Here is a 20,441-nt window from a genome sequence, read left to right as displayed (position 1 = left end):
TAAACATTCAAGGGAATTTTACTAATACATCGTACATTTATTATGTATTTAATCCTGTCCTTTAACGTCATCTGGACACGTTGGGCGACAGCATCTTCCAGCAAAATAACACGTGTCTCCACACCACCAGACAACTTCCATATGTGCTTTCTACCTTTTGCCAGATTTCCGAACCTAAGACCGATCAACTACGAGAACATATTGTGATGGCTCCTGATCGGCAGTCTAGCTCCAACAACGAGAACCACCCAGCTACGCTAAGATCTACTGCAAGCATGAGATACTATACCCCAGGACAATCAGCATCTATACGACTGGTTGCCTGTCAGAAGAGTTGTTTGCATAGCCGCTCGTGGTGGTTACAGGTACTATTAAAGAAAGAAAACAAACTTTCGAACACTCCCATGAATGTTATGTTTCAATTACTATCACCTTCTTCGTGTTATGAACTTTGAGCCAGATCCATGAATTCCTACTGGGTGTTCTTAAATGTATTTCCATCAGTGTATATTGTCTATACATATTTCAAAAATATAAAAATAATACCTCTTCATAAGGATCACTGATAATTCCTTTGTAAATCCATTTTTCTAGAATTTCCATGTAGGGAACACATGCTGCCTGTGTTAAATATAAGCACAGTTCCTGTGCTTTACTATCACCGATATAGCTTGAAGTTTTCTCGTGAAGGAGACTAAGTACTCTGCCACCTTTGGCATCTGCCTGAAATAATATAAAATATCGCTATAATCAGTAATTAGAAAAAAAGAAACAACATAATAACGGAAAACAAAGTTTCCCAATCTGCTGAGAAAGGTCTCAGGGAAAACAGAAAGAGCACAATTAATAGTGCATTAAATATTAGACATAGCAAATAAAGCAGAACGTATACAACTTATTATAAACATACGTCAATTCATATCCTTAGAACAATCACAACGAAAGTCTAGCATATGATCTTCCAATATACTAATACAACAAAATCAGTCCACAGAAATCAAAATCTTCTACATATCTTTAGAATAGTGAATTATTTGAACAAAGATTCAAATTTTTGTTTAAATTTTTAGCCTACATTAACTGTAAACCCTAAGTCTTAAATGCACGAAATTATATGCATTAGACAATAAGTGTCAGAAGACTAAGATGACCAAGTAATTTAGTCACTCTACATCAGGGGTAGCCAACACATCGACCGGAAAATCGTGAAAGGTAGCCCGCAGAGTCTTATGTCATAATCATTGTTATTATTATTATTTCCTCTAGCACACTAGTGCACAGATAAGTATGCCTAAGTGGTTTTCAGAATGAAAAATAGCCCTCAAACCTAAAGAGGTTGGCCATCCTTACTCTAGATTATTAGTTAAGTATATTTCCTTGAGATTTCTTAGAAGTATTTCCTCTTATCCCCCACTTTCTCCATAAGAGAGTCGGTGTAACGTTATTTACTTTCGTTACGTTACATTCCCTGATTTGAAATGTATATTTATACAGTTCACGAGATTATCATGGATCACATAACACAGTTATTCACTTTTGAATATATATATATATTCTCTTCCAACATATATCGTGTTTGTCACCTTACAATATTATACATTCAGTCTATGCAAAACAGCTCTTCGTTCTATTTTCTCTTTTTCAGTTACCATAACAACGACATCAGACAGATAAACAAGTTGTCTTAGCAACGAAATTAAGAAAATAACTCGATGTGATACAAATATTTAAATTATTTCTTTATATTTTTCTTCTTCTTCTTAAGTGCTTGTGCCTTTAAAATGGCACTTTTGCCCGTAAATATTAACAATACTTAGAAAATACATATAAAAATATACATTATCGTTGTATAGGCAGTTGTTCTATCAGGTGTATCTCTAGCGGTAGAAGCGTGAACTATTGAGTAAGATAGAGCATGTTACAGTCGTCTACTTCTGAACAGTAGAGACGTATAAATCGTTTTTCTGTGGGCTAAAAGACAAAACCCGAGGGAATTTCACACGGAAATGATGTGCGTATATAGGGAAGATTGTACGGACCAAAACAATACATTCAGGTGGTGCAAATTCTTTGAAGAGGGCCGTATGAACCATGCTGATCTGCCAGGCGACAGATGTCCAGTAACAGTATCAAGCGAACAGAATGTCACGGCCATTGAAAAGGCAATTCGTAATCACAAGCAAATACATCTTCGAATATTTTCGAACAAGTTCAACATTTTGTACGGTACAATGTACGATGTGGTGCAAGACAAACTGAAATTTCGTGAAGTGAGTACTCGGTGGTGCCAAAGAACATCGGAAAGCAAATGACATGCCTAGACCACCTAGCACGATACGTTGAAGGTCACGCTTTTCTGGAAGGTATCGTTAAGGGTGACGAGTTCTGGACGTACGACTGCACGTTTGAAACAAAGCAGAAATTAACGGAATGGAAACATATTGATTCGTCACCAAGAAGAGAAATTCAAGGTGATCTATCTACGAAAAAAATGCCAGTGACTCAATTCTGGGTTTAATTCAAGGTTTCTACTAGTGCAGGGGTTTTCAAACTTTTTGCAGCTAAGGCTCCCCTCTACCACCAAAGTCTGAACGCGCCTCCCCTGTCAAAAATGGCATGTGTCCCTAAAACAAAGATTATCACTATGATAAACTATCTTTCATTTATTAATCACTAATAGAAATATCTCAATAACACAGGTGATCAACGATACACACTGACTACACCTTTTAATATTATTAACCGGTGTTAATAATTATAAATTGTGGTAAGTCAGATACTGTTTATGTCAAAATTGAAAAATACGAGCAAAGAAGGAATTTACATAACAAAAACCGATACTTATTCCTCACTGAGCTTCAAAATTCAGGCAACGATGTAGAGAAAAACCTGGTTTTCAGTGTGCTGTCTGAAGAGAGATCTTCTTCTCGGGTGGTGAAATTTAGTGGATTATATACGTTGAATGGGTTCACGACCCAGTTGTACTGTGTGTCCTCTGGAAAGTACTTCACAAATTGAACTTAAAGTTGTGTTAAGAAGACATACAATTCTACAGAGATAAATTGAAAATCGTTAGTAACCATCTAACAAGCATTATACACGTTTAAGCCAAAGGTGAAAGGGTCATCTCTGATCGTATGTGGAACAGAGGTGATACAAAGGCTTAGTCCACTATGTATTACTAAAGACGAAGGGTGCAGACTCGAGTATGTTTGTTGCATTATAATATGTTCCTTTCTAGGATCTTGTTTTATACTCATCGCGCCTCCCCTTACAACCTTTGGCGTCTCATAGGGTGGCGCGCCGCAGTTTGAAAACCCCTATACTAGTGAATTTTCTAACACGTGGGGAAACTGTGAATGCTGCATCGTACGGAACAACATTGGCAAAGTTACGTCATGTGCTTCGAAACAAACACCCTAAATAGATGCTAGAAATCTCCAACTCGATAAGAGAGCATGTATTTCTACTTCCGATTGTGAGAAGCTCGAAAATTTTTGGTAGGTATGGTTCGAGGATGTGACACAGTCTTGATCCTGCATCTTTAGACTATCATAATTTTTGACCCGATGAAGAAACTCTTGGCCGGCCAACGTTTTAATTCCGATTACGATGTAAATCGGTTGTGAGCAGATGGGTATACTCTTACATGACTGACTTCTTGGAACAGAATATTTTGAAACTTGTGCCAATATGTTGACAAACTGGGCGGCTATGTTGAAAAGAAGCTTTAATATGAAACTTTACATTGTGAGAGTTTTATTCTTGATGTGTTACCTATTACACTTTCTTCTATGTACATACACATTGTTGTGCGTTACTTATTGAATAGAACTCGTAAGTGCAAAAAGTCGTAAAAATCACAATGTTCCATACATTCCTATTATTTATAGTATCTTATACAGTCCCAAATAGTATTTACCTGATTGATAGTAGTTACTACTTCTGAAAGTATACGCACTGTATGTAACGTAGGTTGTATGTAAAACCACAACTTCTGCAAACTTAAGTTACCTCGTTTATGCAACGTCTCCAACTGGGCCACAAATATCTGCAAGTATAAATAAAGACAATGTAGTACCATTCCGATAAAATAACCCACAAATATCAAAAATAAATTATATACGGTTGGAGCTAAAGGTTATTGCTTCATTCGTTTGTATTTGAGAGTAAACTCTGATGTATTTGACAGTAGAGAGAATTATGTAATACTTACATTTATGATTATGAATGAAGTATCTATGTTGGCAGTTGACGCAGCCAGTATCCCATATATGAGATATAGATAGCCACTAGTGAATATGTTAACAGATTGACTTCATTAACCAATTCGGCCTAGATAATAGCTCTAGCAGTTTATTGCAAAAAAACAAAATTCACGAATTTGCTTTCGTTCTAACGTTACCATGTGGAGTAACGGATGGATGTACAAATACTACGATCTACAGTAGTAAGGCCTATTAACATGATCCTAATAACTAGATGGATATGGAAGAGATCAATGTTTTAAAATAACGCAGAATAATACTTAATATATATATTTTTAAAAATACAATTTTTTACGGATGAAAATTCTACTAACAATCAACTCTTCACTGACGAAAAACACACCTTTGAGGCCTACTATACAACCTCCATAAAATGCAAATTCTATCTAATCGAAGCTTCCGTATCCTCTTTCTTTGACCTCTCACGCAACGGTGTAAAAAATCGATATTTTACCGTGATGTACTCAAAGAAACAATATTTCACATATACTCGTCTATTAGCTATCATTTGTTGTTCCCCCAGACTTTCGGCTCGTTTGTAAATTGTCTATACACTATTGCCATCTATTAGCGACAGGTATTGACACCTATCAGGGCGACTGTGAACTATTAGCAGCGAGACGCACAGAACATGTTTTCTTTTTATAATAAGGATTATAACTATAATGTGCTGACGTTTATAAAGTACTACAAAAAGAGTTAACAGTTGGATGGGAGAGTCAAGAAACCGAACTGAGAAGCTTCCGGCGTGCAAAGCTGTGGCCGGACCGAGCCACGCAGAAGCCTGTCCCTGTACAAGCTTCAATAATCTGAAACTTGACAGAACAATTGGATTTTATTCACAAAAGTGAATATTAAATTCAAATGAGATAATTCATTCTGGAAATATTAACGAAAAGAAATTGTATTAAAAATAATAATGTCATTTTGCGTAAATGATATTACTTATTTTAAAGTTCATTCAATGACAGTGAACTATAGCATTCCGCTATTATCTTTTTCTCCTATTCTTACCAAATAGTCCTTAATTAACGTCCGCATCGCTGCCGCCAGAGCATGATTCACTTGTCCATATTCAAAATCAATTTTCTCCTCTATGAATCGTATGATACAGGAGTAGTAGCCGGCCAACGGAGTGATTTGAAGAACCAAATCTCTTAATGAGGGATCTGAAAAGGCAGGAATACAATAATAAAACATACAGAATTACGTGCACTTTGATAAGTATTGCGTAAAATCCAAAGATACAAATATCTTATGATTTTGCATATGGATTTCGACAATGTTAACATCTTTAGCTGTTGTATTATCTTTATGATTGGGCGATGACAGTGAACATATCAATGAAGTTATTCAAACTTCTGCCGACAATGTCCATGCCAGAATTTAATTTTGATTCCTTCATTCGAATAAAAGGTCTTTCGAATCTTTCTATGTACGATAAGAACTTTTGATGACTGCACTTTAATAATATCGTGCTTTGTATGTTTATATGCTTTGAAAAACCAAATGGCGCAGCATCATTGTACTTAGTGTCATGAATATGTTCTTTTAGTCTAATGTGTGTATATATGTGTCATTATTATGAAAATGTTTTAGTACATGTATCTGCAGAATCAAGTAGGCTACTAGGGAAACTGAGGCACTAATATTGTATTAAATTTTGCTTCCTTGAAATCTTTGTCAATTGTTGCAAACCAAGTAAACCAAGTAAGTATTCATTTCCATTTATCATCTTCTGTTTTGATCAATGTTTTAAATTGATATATTTTTTTTATTAATTTATTTTAAGGAGTTCCAATTGTAACCATTTTCTTCCTGATATTGAATAAAAAGTTGATTTCAGTTATGAGTCTTATCAGCAACTAGTTTTCAGGCTCTTTTCAAAGAAATTTTTTCGTATTGGTCTCATCTAAGACTGAATTAACAAACAATCTGTTGGTATTTTGCTGTAAAGCCACATTTTATTAAAGACGTTTTATTTTTAACACAAACATTTGAATTATTTTATTTACTTTTGAAACGAAATTTCTCGTTTTATTTTCCACGGTTATGCCTTTTACGCTAAAGGAGACAATTGACAAATAAAATGAATGATTATCAAATAATTGGTGGAAGAAGAATGTGGGAGAAAACAGGAAAAACCCCGGACGCGATGCTGTCTACCACCAACTTGCAATGGCCGGGGATCAAATCAGAAATCTCTTACGCCAGAGGTAAGCTCACTACCACTGAGACACCGTTGGCCCGTTTATTTACACTTAATATCAGTAGATCAGCAATCAGCTCGTTGTATGTTATTCCACATCTGGTATTACTAAATTAGTTTAAACATTAGTATGTGCTGCACAACAGCAAAGAATCGTCAATAAACGTCCACTGTAGTGAAATTCCTCTACAAACAACTGCAATCAGATGCCTGGTTAGTTGATGCTTGAAGAATAAATCACGAAAAACAAAGGAAAACTAGTTGCATCACTTGAACAATTGGAAAAATATCCGCCATGCAAGTGGAAAATCGGCTATTCAAGTTTTCGCCAATTCTGTAATCTGATTTTTCTTTTATTTCAACATTGTTCCGTACCTACCAGTACATATACAAAAGCTCGGGGAAAAAAAGACTTTTTGAAAGAAAGAAATAAGTTTGTTTTACACGGCTTTTATATGTAGGAAATATTGAGCTGTTTTAAAACATCTCAATTTCGATGAAGAAACAACAGTACATTCCGCCTTACTTTCTCCATTATAGCAGAAAGAAAAAACATTTAACTGCTGTTTTATGAAGAAAAAAAATTATGAAAAAAATTAAGAATCAAAGACAATCGGCCATTCGATAGAAAAATAAATAAGCAAATGAATGGATCCAAAAGGTCCTCTTATTTCAAACAATTCGTAGAGCTATTAGAACAACGTTCAATAACAAAAATGTTTTAGTAAAACATTTAATAGTGTTAGCTTTTGTGCTCTGAAGATGTAACTGTTACATTTTGTAGAACACAATCACCATTTACATTTCATGCATGAACTGAAATTTCAGTTATTAACATATTTTAAGAGCTAAATAAATATTTTATACAAGAGCATTTCATGCTGAAGCGTAATTTATTGAGGTCCTTAAAGTTCAAGGGCGTGAAAGTTCAAAGCGCTACTTACAAGTTTTCTAATACAAACATAATGATATGTTAATTAAAAATAAAATCTGACCAAAGCACAATATTTTTAATAAATAACAGTGTTACATTTTCGGCAATATATCATTACCTTCATCACGCACAATGTGAAATAAAATCTAAATGCTATCACTAGCTGTATCACTTTATCAACTGGAAAAATATCTGCCATGCAAGTGGAAAATTGTGCATTCGAGTTTCGCTAATTCTGTAATCCGATTTTTTTGTTATTCCAACATTGTTCCATACCCACCAGTGCATATATAAAAGCTCATCTTCTTGAAAGAAAGAAAAAAAAAAGTTAGTTTTCCACAGCTTGTGTGTGGAAAGTACTGGGATTTTTTTAAAACATACAAGAATATAGTCTTCAACAAAGTGTTCATTGGCTAGTTAAATTAGAGTTTAGCGTCCCTTTCAGCACGGAGGCTATATGAGACATGGGCCTCCAGCTTAACGTGAGATTTGAACCACATGAGCTCCCGCCGAAAAAAAAAAAAAAAAGTATTCAGTATGTACCCAAAGAGTTGTCATCTAACTTAGCAGAACACATCTGAGACCCTATAGGGCCAAGCTGGTTTAGAAATTAACGTTAAACAAAGAAATTCCCACGATCCAGATTGAATTTATCGTTTCAGGGTATAAGCTGCATTAGCTTTTCTCAGTAAAATTAAGAAAAAAGAACCACACGCATATATTCAGAAAATGAGGTCATTTCTAGGAAACAATGAGATCCTTGCTTTCATTTTTAATAACCTATAATTGCATACAGATCACAACTTTGAAAGTGAGGATCTTATTGGTTCTTAGAAATGATCTCCTCTCATTTTCTGAGATATATAAGCTGCAACATGCAATTTTATTTTATAGTATATCTGATGAAGGCAATTACCCATTGTCGAAACTGTAACACTATTATTTACTAGAAGTTGCTTTGGGTAGATTTTATTTTTTAATTGAGGTAAAGAAGTTTTAAAGCTAGGTGTGCGGCATTCACATTGATGATACATTATCGAAGAAGAAAAAACTGAATAATGAAAGTTTACTACCGTGCTAAACTAACATCATGTCCAAAATGGCCGTTTATGGATTTAAGTTGGTAGACTGATCTCATATTAGGTTTCTTGTAATTGATATAAAAAAAAAAAAAAATCCCGAACGAAGAACGCGATGTGGGCAAAATTTTATACTAAAACAAAAATAGTTTTGTGTCTGTTTCTTGGATTATGGTACGTCTTTCTTCAGTTAGAATTTAAGTAACACGTACAACACACACGGCAAGAGTATAACTTCGAGAAATTTAATCGGTGGTTAGACAACCAAAATGACACTAGTACACCAGTGATATGCTGGGTTGCACAACTTCACTTGCAGGCAATCAATAAAATGCCTAGTTTGAAAGCCAATCAAGACAGCCAGTTTCGGACTTACATAACACTCACAAATATTGAATGTTTTAAATACACTTTTAAAATTATATACTACAGGAGAAAGAAGTACTCGAATAAAAAAAACAGACAAAGCCAAACACAAGAAACTTTCAGTTTTTTTACAATTAAAAACGGCTACTTTTTGCATTTCTACCTAGTAGTATTGACTGTAAATAAAATAATTTAAGTGCATTTAGCTCCAGCCCATATACATATAGGCCTATAATTATTTATTTCAAAAACACAAAAATATAAGTAGACTTACCCACGCTTTCATTTACTTCAAATTCCCTGATCTCTCGAGAGTTGGGTAGTGTTTTGGGCGCCATATAGTTTCCTTCAACACCAGACAATAAGTACAGAAGGTCTTCGATTAAAACATTTTCTTGTGACGCAGGCGGCACTGCACCTGAAAATATAAATGTAAACAAGCGTCATTTGTATGATAACTCTCGTAAACAATTAGATAACAAGGCTAAATTAAACTCCTGGTGCAACAGCCCTTAGGGAACAGAACCTGTGACTCGCCGGCTTCAAGTAGCTCCCCAAATGTTCCCACGACGCTGGGTGGACGCTTCAACGGCAACTGTTATTCACCTTTCCTTAGACCAAACTTTGCACTGCTTAACTTCGCTGAAGAGCGGTATTCCAGTGCGACTAGGGCGTTAGCATACAGTAATCCAACAAATATTTGCAAACCACACACAGTAACATCTATATTCCTGTTATTCCATACTCAAAATATTCAATTTTTGGTTAATACAAGGATATAGTATTCAATAAAGTGTTCATTGGTTGGTTGAATTAAGAGTTTAGTGTCCCTTTTAGCACCGAGGCTATACGAGACGTGGACTTCCAGCTTAACGTGGAATTTGAACCATATGTGCCTCCCGCCGGGAAAAAGTGATTAGTATGTACCCCGAGAGTTGTCATCCACCTTAGAACACACCCGATACCCCACAGGACCACGCTGGTTTAGAAATTAGGGTTAAACAATGAAATTCTCACGCTCCAGTTTGCAACTTATCGTTTCAGGATTTAAGTTGCACTACCTTTTCTCAGTAAAATTAGAAAACCACATTTTGATTTATCGCAGGAAGAAAGTTTCCATCCTTATTTTTATTAACTCAGCTTCATGACGCAAATAGGGAAGCTGATTGAATTAAGAAACAGCACCCTCCAATCCACACTAGAAAGCCACAAACAATGGGAATCACATCGTTCACACAAACGTGTACAGACTATGAAAATTTAGAACATTTTTTTTTTTCGCCCAACGTCATAGCTTCAGATTAAATCACAGTTATTGTTACACTAAAACGAATATGTATATTTGTAATAGGTAAAAATGTTCACATATTACTATATATCGTTACTAATGCTAATCTCAATATTATTTTATACAATCGCTACAAACCTTCATGTATTATATTTTATTGGCATAATCTCATTAATACTGAATCTTCCCTAAAATTTAGTAAAACCTATCAACAAATGTACTGATGTTAATATCCTGATATTCGATTTAGTGATCCCTGCACACAGTTAAATTTTACTATTCAAGTACATAACCTCTCCACGACTCACTGAACCAAGCAATTATTATTTTTACTTTTAGGTTCTATGTAAGTATGTATAATAAATTATATTTATATCGTATTGGCTTTGAGCTTATCCGATTATCTACATATACGCTCTTCTCGCCTCCCACCAACGCACCTGTATGATTAAAGTTTTCAGAAATACGTGAGATTTAAGGATATCTGATATTTGACCTTTATCCGCTGATGCAATAAAATCTGTTATTCGACTGAAAAACTCCGTAATAAAACACGGTCTCTGAAGGCCTCCTGTAAAAACGTCGATTCAATGTCTTTTTCAAATTACAGCACATCTTAGTATTGAATTTCCCTTACATGCCAGTTCTATATTAATTGTCACCAAACAATTATCTGACATACACACACACAGACATGGGCTTGCTATATATACACACCGTGTCATGTGGGAAACACAGTGAAAATACTTTTAAGGACACGACTGTACAGAAAATATGTTCCCCAACTTTGAATAAACCTTACAGACACAATTTCAATTAAATGATGTTATAACATTGAGCCATTTTTTTTAACGTAGGTTCATCAAAAACAACAAAAAAAGTAAAACCTTAACATGCCATAGTCTACGAAATATAATATAGAAGAAAAAGAAATAAAAAATTACCTAGAGATCCTACTGGGATGGCACTTATTCTATCTGTCATAAAATCAAGCGTCATATAAAGCCTTTCGCTCTTCCAATCAGGCAGCGAAGGAGTTTGGTAGTTTGGATGTCTCGCTCTGCCATGACCTTCTTTCTTCTTACTAAACGGTGCAGTCTTTTTCAATCCCGTATGGGCCCTTAGGCGACTCTTCAGCTAAGGAAAAAAAAAAAAAAAATACATATACTTAAATTCAATGTCCATGCTTTAACAAAATAATGTTCTGTCCTTGATTCTAGATGTGTGTTTAAAGGCAATACGGTGCTACAGCCCGTGAAAGGAAAAAAGGTTTACATTAAAATTCAATGATGCATGATCAACACTGCATGCACGTAGCCAGGATTGCGTGTAGGGAAGGGGGGGTCCGTAACATGAAATACTGTGGTCATCACACCAGGAGCTCGATCATTCTAAACAGTTTTACTGGAACATATTGGTTCGTTTAGCCAGGATTTCGTAACGGGGGGGGGGGGGGGGAAGAGGAGAAGGCGCGTGATATGAAATTCTGAAGGCCCAAGAGCTCGATCAATCTAAACTACTTTACTATCCACATATATTGGTTTGTGAGGATGTGTTGGTAAGTATTTTAATAAAGTATGAAGAAATCTCGAGTAAAAAAAAAAAAAAAAAAAAAAAAAAAAAAAGTATTAAAAAAGATTATACAATATTTACATCCTTCCTCTGTTTATTCAAATATAACAATTTTCCTTTCATTATTACCTCAACTATTATAAAAAGTACATCTTTACTATTATAAAAAGTACATACTGAATAAAGTCTTGGGAAATATTTTTCAATATCTGCGTTCCTTTTTCTCTTGAATCAAATGATAGCAGAACTTTCTTTCCACATATATTTTTGTTTTTTATTATTCCGTCAACTGCTGTCTGTTTCAAATGACAAGTTAAAGGAGCAGTAGAAAATTGTTTTTGAAATAACATGTTTGATATTGCAAGGATGTGATGAAAAATTACGGTAAAAAATGTCCACGCTGTTCCACAACGGCACTATGCTTTCGGAAGCTTGAAATCTCCCTGATTAGTAGCAGAAATTCTGAAAATTCCGCACTTTTTCTAGAAATTTCAAATTCCCTGACTCTTCCAGGATATATCGCTCACCTCGCAACCATGTATTGCAAGTAATACAAATTTCCTCATAAGAAAGAGTAACCAAAAGCTTTCTGTTGTTTATTTTTAACGCCGATCCTTCTTTTTCTCATTTCATTTTGTTTCATCCTTCCTTAATTTTTCTCATTTCTGGTCTCGAAGGGGGGGGTCCGGACCCCCCCCCCCCTTGGCTACGTGCCTGAACACTGTAACTCCGAATGCCCATCGTTTCTGGTCTCAGATTGATCATCGTTATTTAAGCAGCTCTTCATCAAATGTTGGGCCAGTACCAACTCAGCATGAGAGTCCCTACAGGAATCGAATCCACGGTCAAAGAGTGTGACCCTGCATGGCATAAACGCTAACGCTCTCGCCTTTTGTGCGAGCGGTCCCGGGTTTGATTCTCGGTGGACTCACTTGGTCGAAAAAGTGTAACAACTTTTTAAGGCCAACCATCCTAAGTCAGGTTTTCCTGGGTTTCCTCACTCATACCAGGCAAATGCCGGGACGGTATCTAACATAATGGTCCCAGGTGGCTTCCTTTCTTTCTTTTTATCTCCCCAATTTCACGGGCCGTGTGATCGCCGAGGGACGTCACCCCTGATACGTGACCAGCTAACACGGTCATAGCTGCCGAAACCCCAGAAATCTAATCTCCAATCCTAATCCAATGTTAATGTTTTTCATAGATGAAGTAGATTTACTAAACAAAAGGGCGATCGAACATCTTAATTTTATCTTGGTTTCTATTAATGCTTACCTCTTCCCTTTGTCGGAGTCTTGAATTTTGGAAACAGATAGAAGTGGGAAGGAACCAAGTCTGGAGACTTGGGACAAACAAGAATTTGGAATTTTATCCAAATATTCGATGACTGAGAATGCACGATGACCAGGAGCACCTATAATATGACTGGTAATTTGCCTGCTCCCTTGGGTCGTATTTATGATGCACAATACCATTAGAATTCAAAAACAATACTCATCGTCGTGATCACATTTGAACTATGCACTTGTGTCCATTCACGGTGAAGCTGTTTTTAACAGTTTGTAAATATCCGATGCCGATCTTCTCGTTTGCACATGTCACGCAAATTCGTGAGTACCCATCTCAGCAGAATGCGAAGCTCCACTAAATACAAGTAAGGATGTTATTTTTAGGATCTCTCAAGGTTACAACAGGTTTCCTCCTCCACAATCCCTGACTAACCTACCTCCTACCACTAAGAAGTAGCGACTCCTGCATTAAAAATTTTCAAATACATCACGTACATCCAGTTAAATTGCTCTATCCTTTTAGATCAAACTTCTACTTTCAAACATTACACTTCTTTGAACCTACTTTAATACTATATTATTATTATTATTGATTAAATGGCGGAATAATGACTTAAATAGTGTTTCTGACGCTTCCTTCTTTTTTTTCAACACACTATTTGTTGAGGAAATTTACTAATTCGAATTACTTCAAATTAATGCGTTGCATTTAGTTAATGCTAATGGGAGCCAATTAAATATATGCATTATTGGCTGAAATCAGGGAATTCGTGTTATTATTCAGTTCAAAATCTTTTGTCGTCGCGAATTGTCGTAGAATTTAAAGCTTAAAATAAATAAAACGATAGTTATCCCTGTTGTACTGTATAGTTGCGAAACATGGTCGCTTACTCTGGGGGAAGAATGCAGACTGAAGATATTTGAGAATAAAATCCCGAGGCAAATATCCGTACACAAGAGGAACGGGAATGGGGAATGGCAGAAGCTTCATAACGGGGAACTGCATAATTTATACCATTGTTAGGGTCATCAAGTCTAGAAGGCTCAGGTAGGCAAGTCATGTAGCTAGAATGGGAGAAAGTAGGAACGAATTTGGAAAGTTTGTAACTGAAAATCCAATCGGAAAACGACCATTTGAAAGACCTAGGCGAAGATAGGAGGACAATATGAAGATGGATCTCGCAGAAATAGGAATACAAAAGGATTACAAAAGGTAGGAATACAAAAGGTAGAAGCTGGATTCAGTTGGATAAGGACAGAAGTCAATGGAGAGCTTTTGTGAACGCGGCATTGAACCTCCAGGTTCCATAGTTAGTTATTGATATGTATTGAGAATCTTTTTCGGCATCGAGCCTGTATGAGACGTGGACAAACAGATTCACGTGAGATCCGAACCACACGAGCTCCAGCCGGAATCAAACCCAGGTCTCCCGTGCCAAAAACACATACACAACGAAACAGTTCTATATTCAATATAGTAGTCAGATACTAAAACATATTATCCGTTACTAAATACAGTGCAAGTTTTTATAACTTGAGACAAATTTCGTAATTTCTTAAGTAACAGATAAAAAAACACTGAAATTTTACGAAGCAAATATCAGAAAGAGCAAATTGTTTGATCCTGCAATACCAATAGGTAAATACTGCTGCCAATCCAATATGAAGTTATATTTTTTTCAAATAACATTACATTAGATTATTATATATTCAAATTTACATGTTAAATGAAAATTTGCAATTCCACATTTATTATTCAGTATTGTAAACTAAAGATGCTACAGTAACCCAAACATCCGAAGTTTGAAAGCCTCTACCACATTCACAACACAACTCAGATGGGACAGGGTAACGTACATTTCAAAGTACTTAAGTGTTAAATATTATGGTCGTAATATACGTGTTTCGGATAAATGGAAACAATGTTACAAGGATTTGAACAAAGTTCAACTTTTTTTTCGAAAGGTTTTATTTCGAAAAATCCTTTGGTAAGTATCATATCTAAGTACGTGTATGGTTTTCAATGGACGAACAAATCGTTTTGCCGTTTACGACACTTTGATATCTCAAACCGTTCCGGAGATATGATAAACACTGGTAAGGTTTACAACTCTGTTTGAAATGGCGTATTTGTACAAAATATTTAAAATGATTGTTGTTTTCCTCTGCTTTTATAATATTATAGTAATAGCTTCTGGTATTTGCAACTATAAGTTCTCGCAATTTCCTAATTTATGCAGTGGTGCAACTTTACTAGTGTTTATCATATTTCTGGAACAGTTTGAGATATCAAAGAGATGTAAATGACAAAAAACATGTTCGTCCGCTAAAAAGCATACAAGTACTTATATTTGATACGAAATAAATCCTTTTGAAAAAGTCGAATTTTCAAATCCTTGTAACTTAGTTCCCATTTATTCGATAAACAAATCATACCATGGCCACAGTATCCAACACTAAGGTACTTACATACGTTCCCCCGTCCATCTCAGTTGTGGTGTTAATGTGACAAACCTTCCAAATTTGGATGTTTGAGATACTATAGCGTCCTTAGTTTGCAAAATTGAAAAACAAACGTGATATTATAAGTTTTCGCTTAACATGTAGATTTGAAATATGTAATAATTTAGTGTATTGCTGTTTAAAAACATAGCAACTGGGTTGGCAACACTATTCATCTGTTGGCATTGCAGAGTATGTCAAATGATTTCCCCTTCATAGTATTCGCTTGGTACAAAATTTCAGCGTTTTTCATTTTTTTTTAAATATCTATTTGTTTAGAAATTACAGTGTTGCCCCTATTAAATCTAAATGATACGTGGCTACTTATTGTACAGTCGCCAACTACAACAGAAAACACGAGTATATGCCTGGCCTATTTATTCTTGATCTGTTCCTTATTACAATCACTATTTATTCAATCAATACCGTTCTACAAACTAACAAACATTTTAAATATAGTCTTTACAATCTTGTCGTTTCAATCTATGTCTGTCTACACCCACTACTCTCCAACTATTGTTGTAAAAGTGTGTGCTACCTTCAAAAGCACTTTGTACCAGGTTCATATGCCCAACAGTCCCAAGTTAATAATACTAATAATAATAATAACTCACCCTATATATTATGTGGAGAATAATAAAATAAATAATTAACTCGAGAAAAGTGTCAACGCAAAAGTTGGTTCATCATTAACATGATATTTGGAACGAAGCTGCCGTCCTCTCGGTATCAATATAACAAGTAAAATCACCATATATATATATATATATATATATAACAATCCCAATAAATCTTCCTATGGATTAAACTTAAAATGTGCTTACATAAACAAATCTGAACACATATTTTTGGCCACCTACAAAATAATATGCTTATATCATACCTGGGGAATATCATCAGTGGTTATCTTTGTAGCACGGCTGTCCCCAGACGATACGGTTGAAACGGAAGCGCTTTCTCCAGCTGCTTGTGCCTTCAATGCATTGTGCTCTAAAAACCGTTTAACTTTCTTGTCTTCTGAGATTCGAGACAACAGCTGGATTAAAGATCCAAGACAATCCACACTACAAAGAGATAAATACAATATAAGTATATGACAAAAAAACCAAGGACTAAGCTCGGAGATCTCTGGCTTACAAAACCACCATGAACATTCAGAACATAAAGAAAGTCAAAACTATTCTCATGTTCAAACAAATTGTTTTCGTGTTATTTTATTTAACAACAAAGAATCGTCAATGGAATCTAGATCAAGGCAACGACTGGGATTTTGTCATTAATAGCTTTATTCAAAAATATTTATACAAGGTTTGCAAAAATTAAGTCCTATTCAGATGTAGACTTCTTCAGCTGTTCACACAGAGAAATTCTGCAAGAGCAACAATTGTACATAGGTTAGATATGACAATTTCTCATACAATTTCGAATTTATTAATTAATATTATAGACCGATTTTCAGAGTAAACACTTGTAAGTATACATTGTATGTTTTTCAATTTTTACATTAAGTTTTGCGATTACTAGATACCTTAGGAATTCGTGTGTTTTGAAGTGTTCACTGCAATAAAAACATCTCTAAGAACTGTCTTAAACTAAGCAACTTTCAGTTAGTGAAAAACATACTTTCAGCAATATGAATTCATCCTTTTATTATTATTATTATTATTATTATTATTATAACGAAAGACGAAGGGTATTGCAGACTCTTGAATACATCGCAAATAAATTCTACAGACACATTATTGATAAGTATGCTATTTAATTACATAATGTGCTAGAATGTAATTCAAATTATATGAATCATTCAACTCTCACCAGTTAATTTGTTTCTATCCAAAAACTGATTTCATGCAAAAGGCTTAACGCGATCCGTATTTCCGAACAGAAAGAGGACAGTAGGAATAAACATTTTCAATAAACGTTATGAATATACCAGAGTATGACACTGTTCAATTACAAATTAGACCCGAGTTCTCAGAACTATTCTTTCGCCTTCGTTTCAAAACTTCAGCTTGTGAGTTCAGATCATTACATTCATTATTTTAGCACGAAATCACTTAATACCTCAAAATATTAGTCTAAAGTTAAACGTCAGAAAACTTCGTGAGTACTGGATTAGCTTGGAGTCTCGAAAAAGTTATATCTGTGATGTAACAAATATTTACTTTTGAGTTCTCTTTATACTTAATTTGTTCAGTCAAATGTTTTAGCGACTTAGCAGAACTGTAAACAGACCTCTACCCTCTCCGGCTAATTGCACAGAATAACTTCCTTCTCTCGAGCAATGAGTTCTTAACATTTTGTTTGTACGTTCCACTAAGTTTCGATAGTGTTCTCGCCTGATCAGATGTTACTGAAAATAACATTACGAGCAACAGTGCATGAATTTGTGGAAAACCATTTTTCTAACGTCAATTTTCTTCCACGCAAAGCAAATACTGCATACACAGCACATCGTTATACCTAACAGGCTAAAATACAAGCTTCTATTCGTAAAAATGATCTCCTTGCTATATATATATATATAGTTGGCGCTTTTGTTTTTCAGAAGACAAGGATAAATATTAATGAATATCTGACCTTTCGTTAGCAAATCATCTGACACCACACGCACAGACTAAAGCAACAGTCATTGGTGGCTTACTTGGATTTGAGCTTAGCGTCCCTTTCAGCAGGGAAGCTATATGAGACGTAGATCCGAACCTATTGCTTAACGTGAGACCCAAACCAAATGAGCTCCCATCGCGAACTGAACCACAAGTGGAACTCAAAAGTAACGGTCCTGTCCACATTCTTATTCTTTTCATAAGCCTTTTATATTTAAGTTGTAAACTAAGTATGTTGCCCATCATCAAGAAGCTAACCTACCTTCAAGTATAATGACCTCTCCTATTGATAGATGAATTTTCTTTGCTTTAAAAAAAAAAAAAAAAAAAAGTCAATGTTTTAAGATTTCGTTTATACTAAACCACATTTTTCGGCTTCCAGAGGTGTAAATCGGTTAGAGAGAGAAAATCAAGAAATTGGAGATATTTGCTAGACTGCTTAAAGCAAAGTTTACCTGTGCCTCAGTATAAAATACAGAACACAAAATAGCACTTTGAAGCTTTTAATTGTCAATAGACAGTTCACGTTTGAAAACCCGTTGAAGAAATATAACTTACTTTTTAAGTTTCAGATCCTCATATTTTGACATAAAAGCTTCTGGATTAGGGCTTTGTTGTGCCAGTTGCCTAATCACAGCCGCTTGTGGAGACTGGCATGCAACACTAGAAGATGTATTCTTCAGAAGGACATCTGCATACTTTTCTGGAGATGCTGACGAGCTGGAAAAACACATCTATATCAGCAATACATCATGAGAAAACTTAATGGAAAAATTAAGCAATTTTTTATGTTAATGGAAGTGTATAGTTGCAGTCTATTATTGTTGTTATTAGTAGTAGTAGTAGTAATAGTGCAAATAAGAGTTGTGTTTTAAAATAGCAAATTGATCAATTTATTATTTCGGAAATATATTACTTCTTTTTCGTAAATTAATAATTTTATACGTAAATTTCCCGAATACTCTCACCCTGATTCACAACCCACATCTTAATTTTTCGAAAACAGTTCCTGTGTCACTCTTAAACATAGTACACTTGCTTAAACTTGACCTTATTTTCTGATCCGCTCGTTTGGATACGAATATACGGTAAACAAGTTGATTTGCCTATTTCTGAACATATACCTTTTACGCAACGGAGCATTAACAAATGATTAAACGGAGAGTTTATCATTGTATCAATGTGCATTTTTAGTGCTGATTGAGGAAAACCCAGCACATACACACAGCTAATTTTGTTTGAAGGTTACACTACTCTTTTATTACCTTACAGATTTGTTAGACGATTACAATCTTACTAAGCATGCTTAGCGAGCTAAGGTAGGCAGGTAACACGAGAGGGTTACGGTGGCAAAGTCGGGCGCTATTTCAAGTAAGCGATTCTCAAAATTATCGGGAAGGTTCTAGAACACAGGTTCGCATTATTAAATTAATGAAATATATTTTACGTTTCTTGTTTTGGTTCCTTTTCGTTCCTTATTCTTTTCTTCAAGTTTTTGGACTTTTTATTTTTATCGTTGAAATATATTATTACTGAAACTAAGAACACTAAACTTCAATGTCTGAACAGTCCATTACCATATTTGTTTACTTAACTACACTAGTCATATGTAGCTCTATTGTTTTATACGTAAAATAATAATAATTCTTTAATTAATTATAATTTATATAAATGAAGCTTTTCGTTAGTTCTTTGATTTTACCTGCATAAATTTTATTTTAGTTCGAAATTCCATTCAGTTTCGTTTTCGTATTCAAAGAAGACGTTGAACTGCTCGTTGGCGGTAGACATGGTATGTGATTGTATTGTGTGAATGTGTTGAAATATTTATATAACAATCAGGGTTTGGCCAAGTGGGCCCAGCCCGAAAAAACCCGCCGGATTTTTTTCGGATTGGACCAACCTGAAAAAAAAAACACTTTAAAACCCACAAGGATTTTTGAGCCTTTTGTTAGTATATTATTGTTACAAGTAAGGTGATCACATTGAAAGTGATTTATATCAGATTTTGGACTTTTCTTGCACGAATTAGACTTTCATGTTAATGTGTACATCATCATTCAACGTTAGACCTTTATAAAGTTCCGAATGATTTAAAAAAAAGCTTACCTTGGTTTGAGATAATTATAAAACAAATTAATGTATGAATTGTGTTTATATAGCCTATTTGAAGTGAAATATGCAATTTTATATTTTAGAAAATACTTTCCGTGAATAGTGTGCTCGCCGACTTGGCGACGCCGGGGAACGTTATCCCTCATACATTTGACAAGTACGAATTTAAGGCCATAGGTGCCTGTACCAGCAGTAAATATGTAAATACATTAG

General features: G+C 34.9%; 1 protein-coding gene across 2 annotated transcripts in view; it reads right to left on the bottom strand.

The window, feature by feature from the left end:
• The window catches only part of LOC145669730 (gamma-tubulin complex component 2-like), a 73,208-nt gene that overhangs the window by 49,900 nt on the left and 2,867 nt on the right, over positions 1-20,441 (bottom strand). For both annotated transcript variants that reach the window (XM_081738051.1, XM_081738052.1), the window contains exons 2-8: positions 18,672-18,833; positions 16,391-16,571; positions 11,089-11,281; positions 9,131-9,274; positions 5,283-5,437; positions 3,923-4,051; positions 547-723 (exon numbers count right to left, since the gene is read on the bottom strand). In XM_081738051.1, the coding sequence (XP_081594177.1) occupies positions 547-723; positions 3,923-4,051; positions 5,283-5,437; positions 9,131-9,274; positions 11,089-11,281; positions 16,391-16,571; positions 18,672-18,833 (1,141 nt within the window). The remainder of the gene's footprint in view (positions 1-546; positions 724-3,922; positions 4,052-5,282; positions 5,438-9,130; positions 9,275-11,088; positions 11,282-16,390; positions 16,572-18,671; positions 18,834-20,441) is intronic.

This window comes from Thermobia domestica, chromosome 14, assembly GCF_964235325.1.
Source record: "Thermobia domestica chromosome 14, izTheDome1.hap1.1, whole genome shotgun sequence".
Classification (NCBI taxonomy): domain Eukaryota; kingdom Metazoa; phylum Arthropoda; class Insecta; order Zygentoma; family Lepismatidae; genus Thermobia; species Thermobia domestica.
This window is presented reverse-complemented; position numbering and strand designations above follow the sequence as displayed.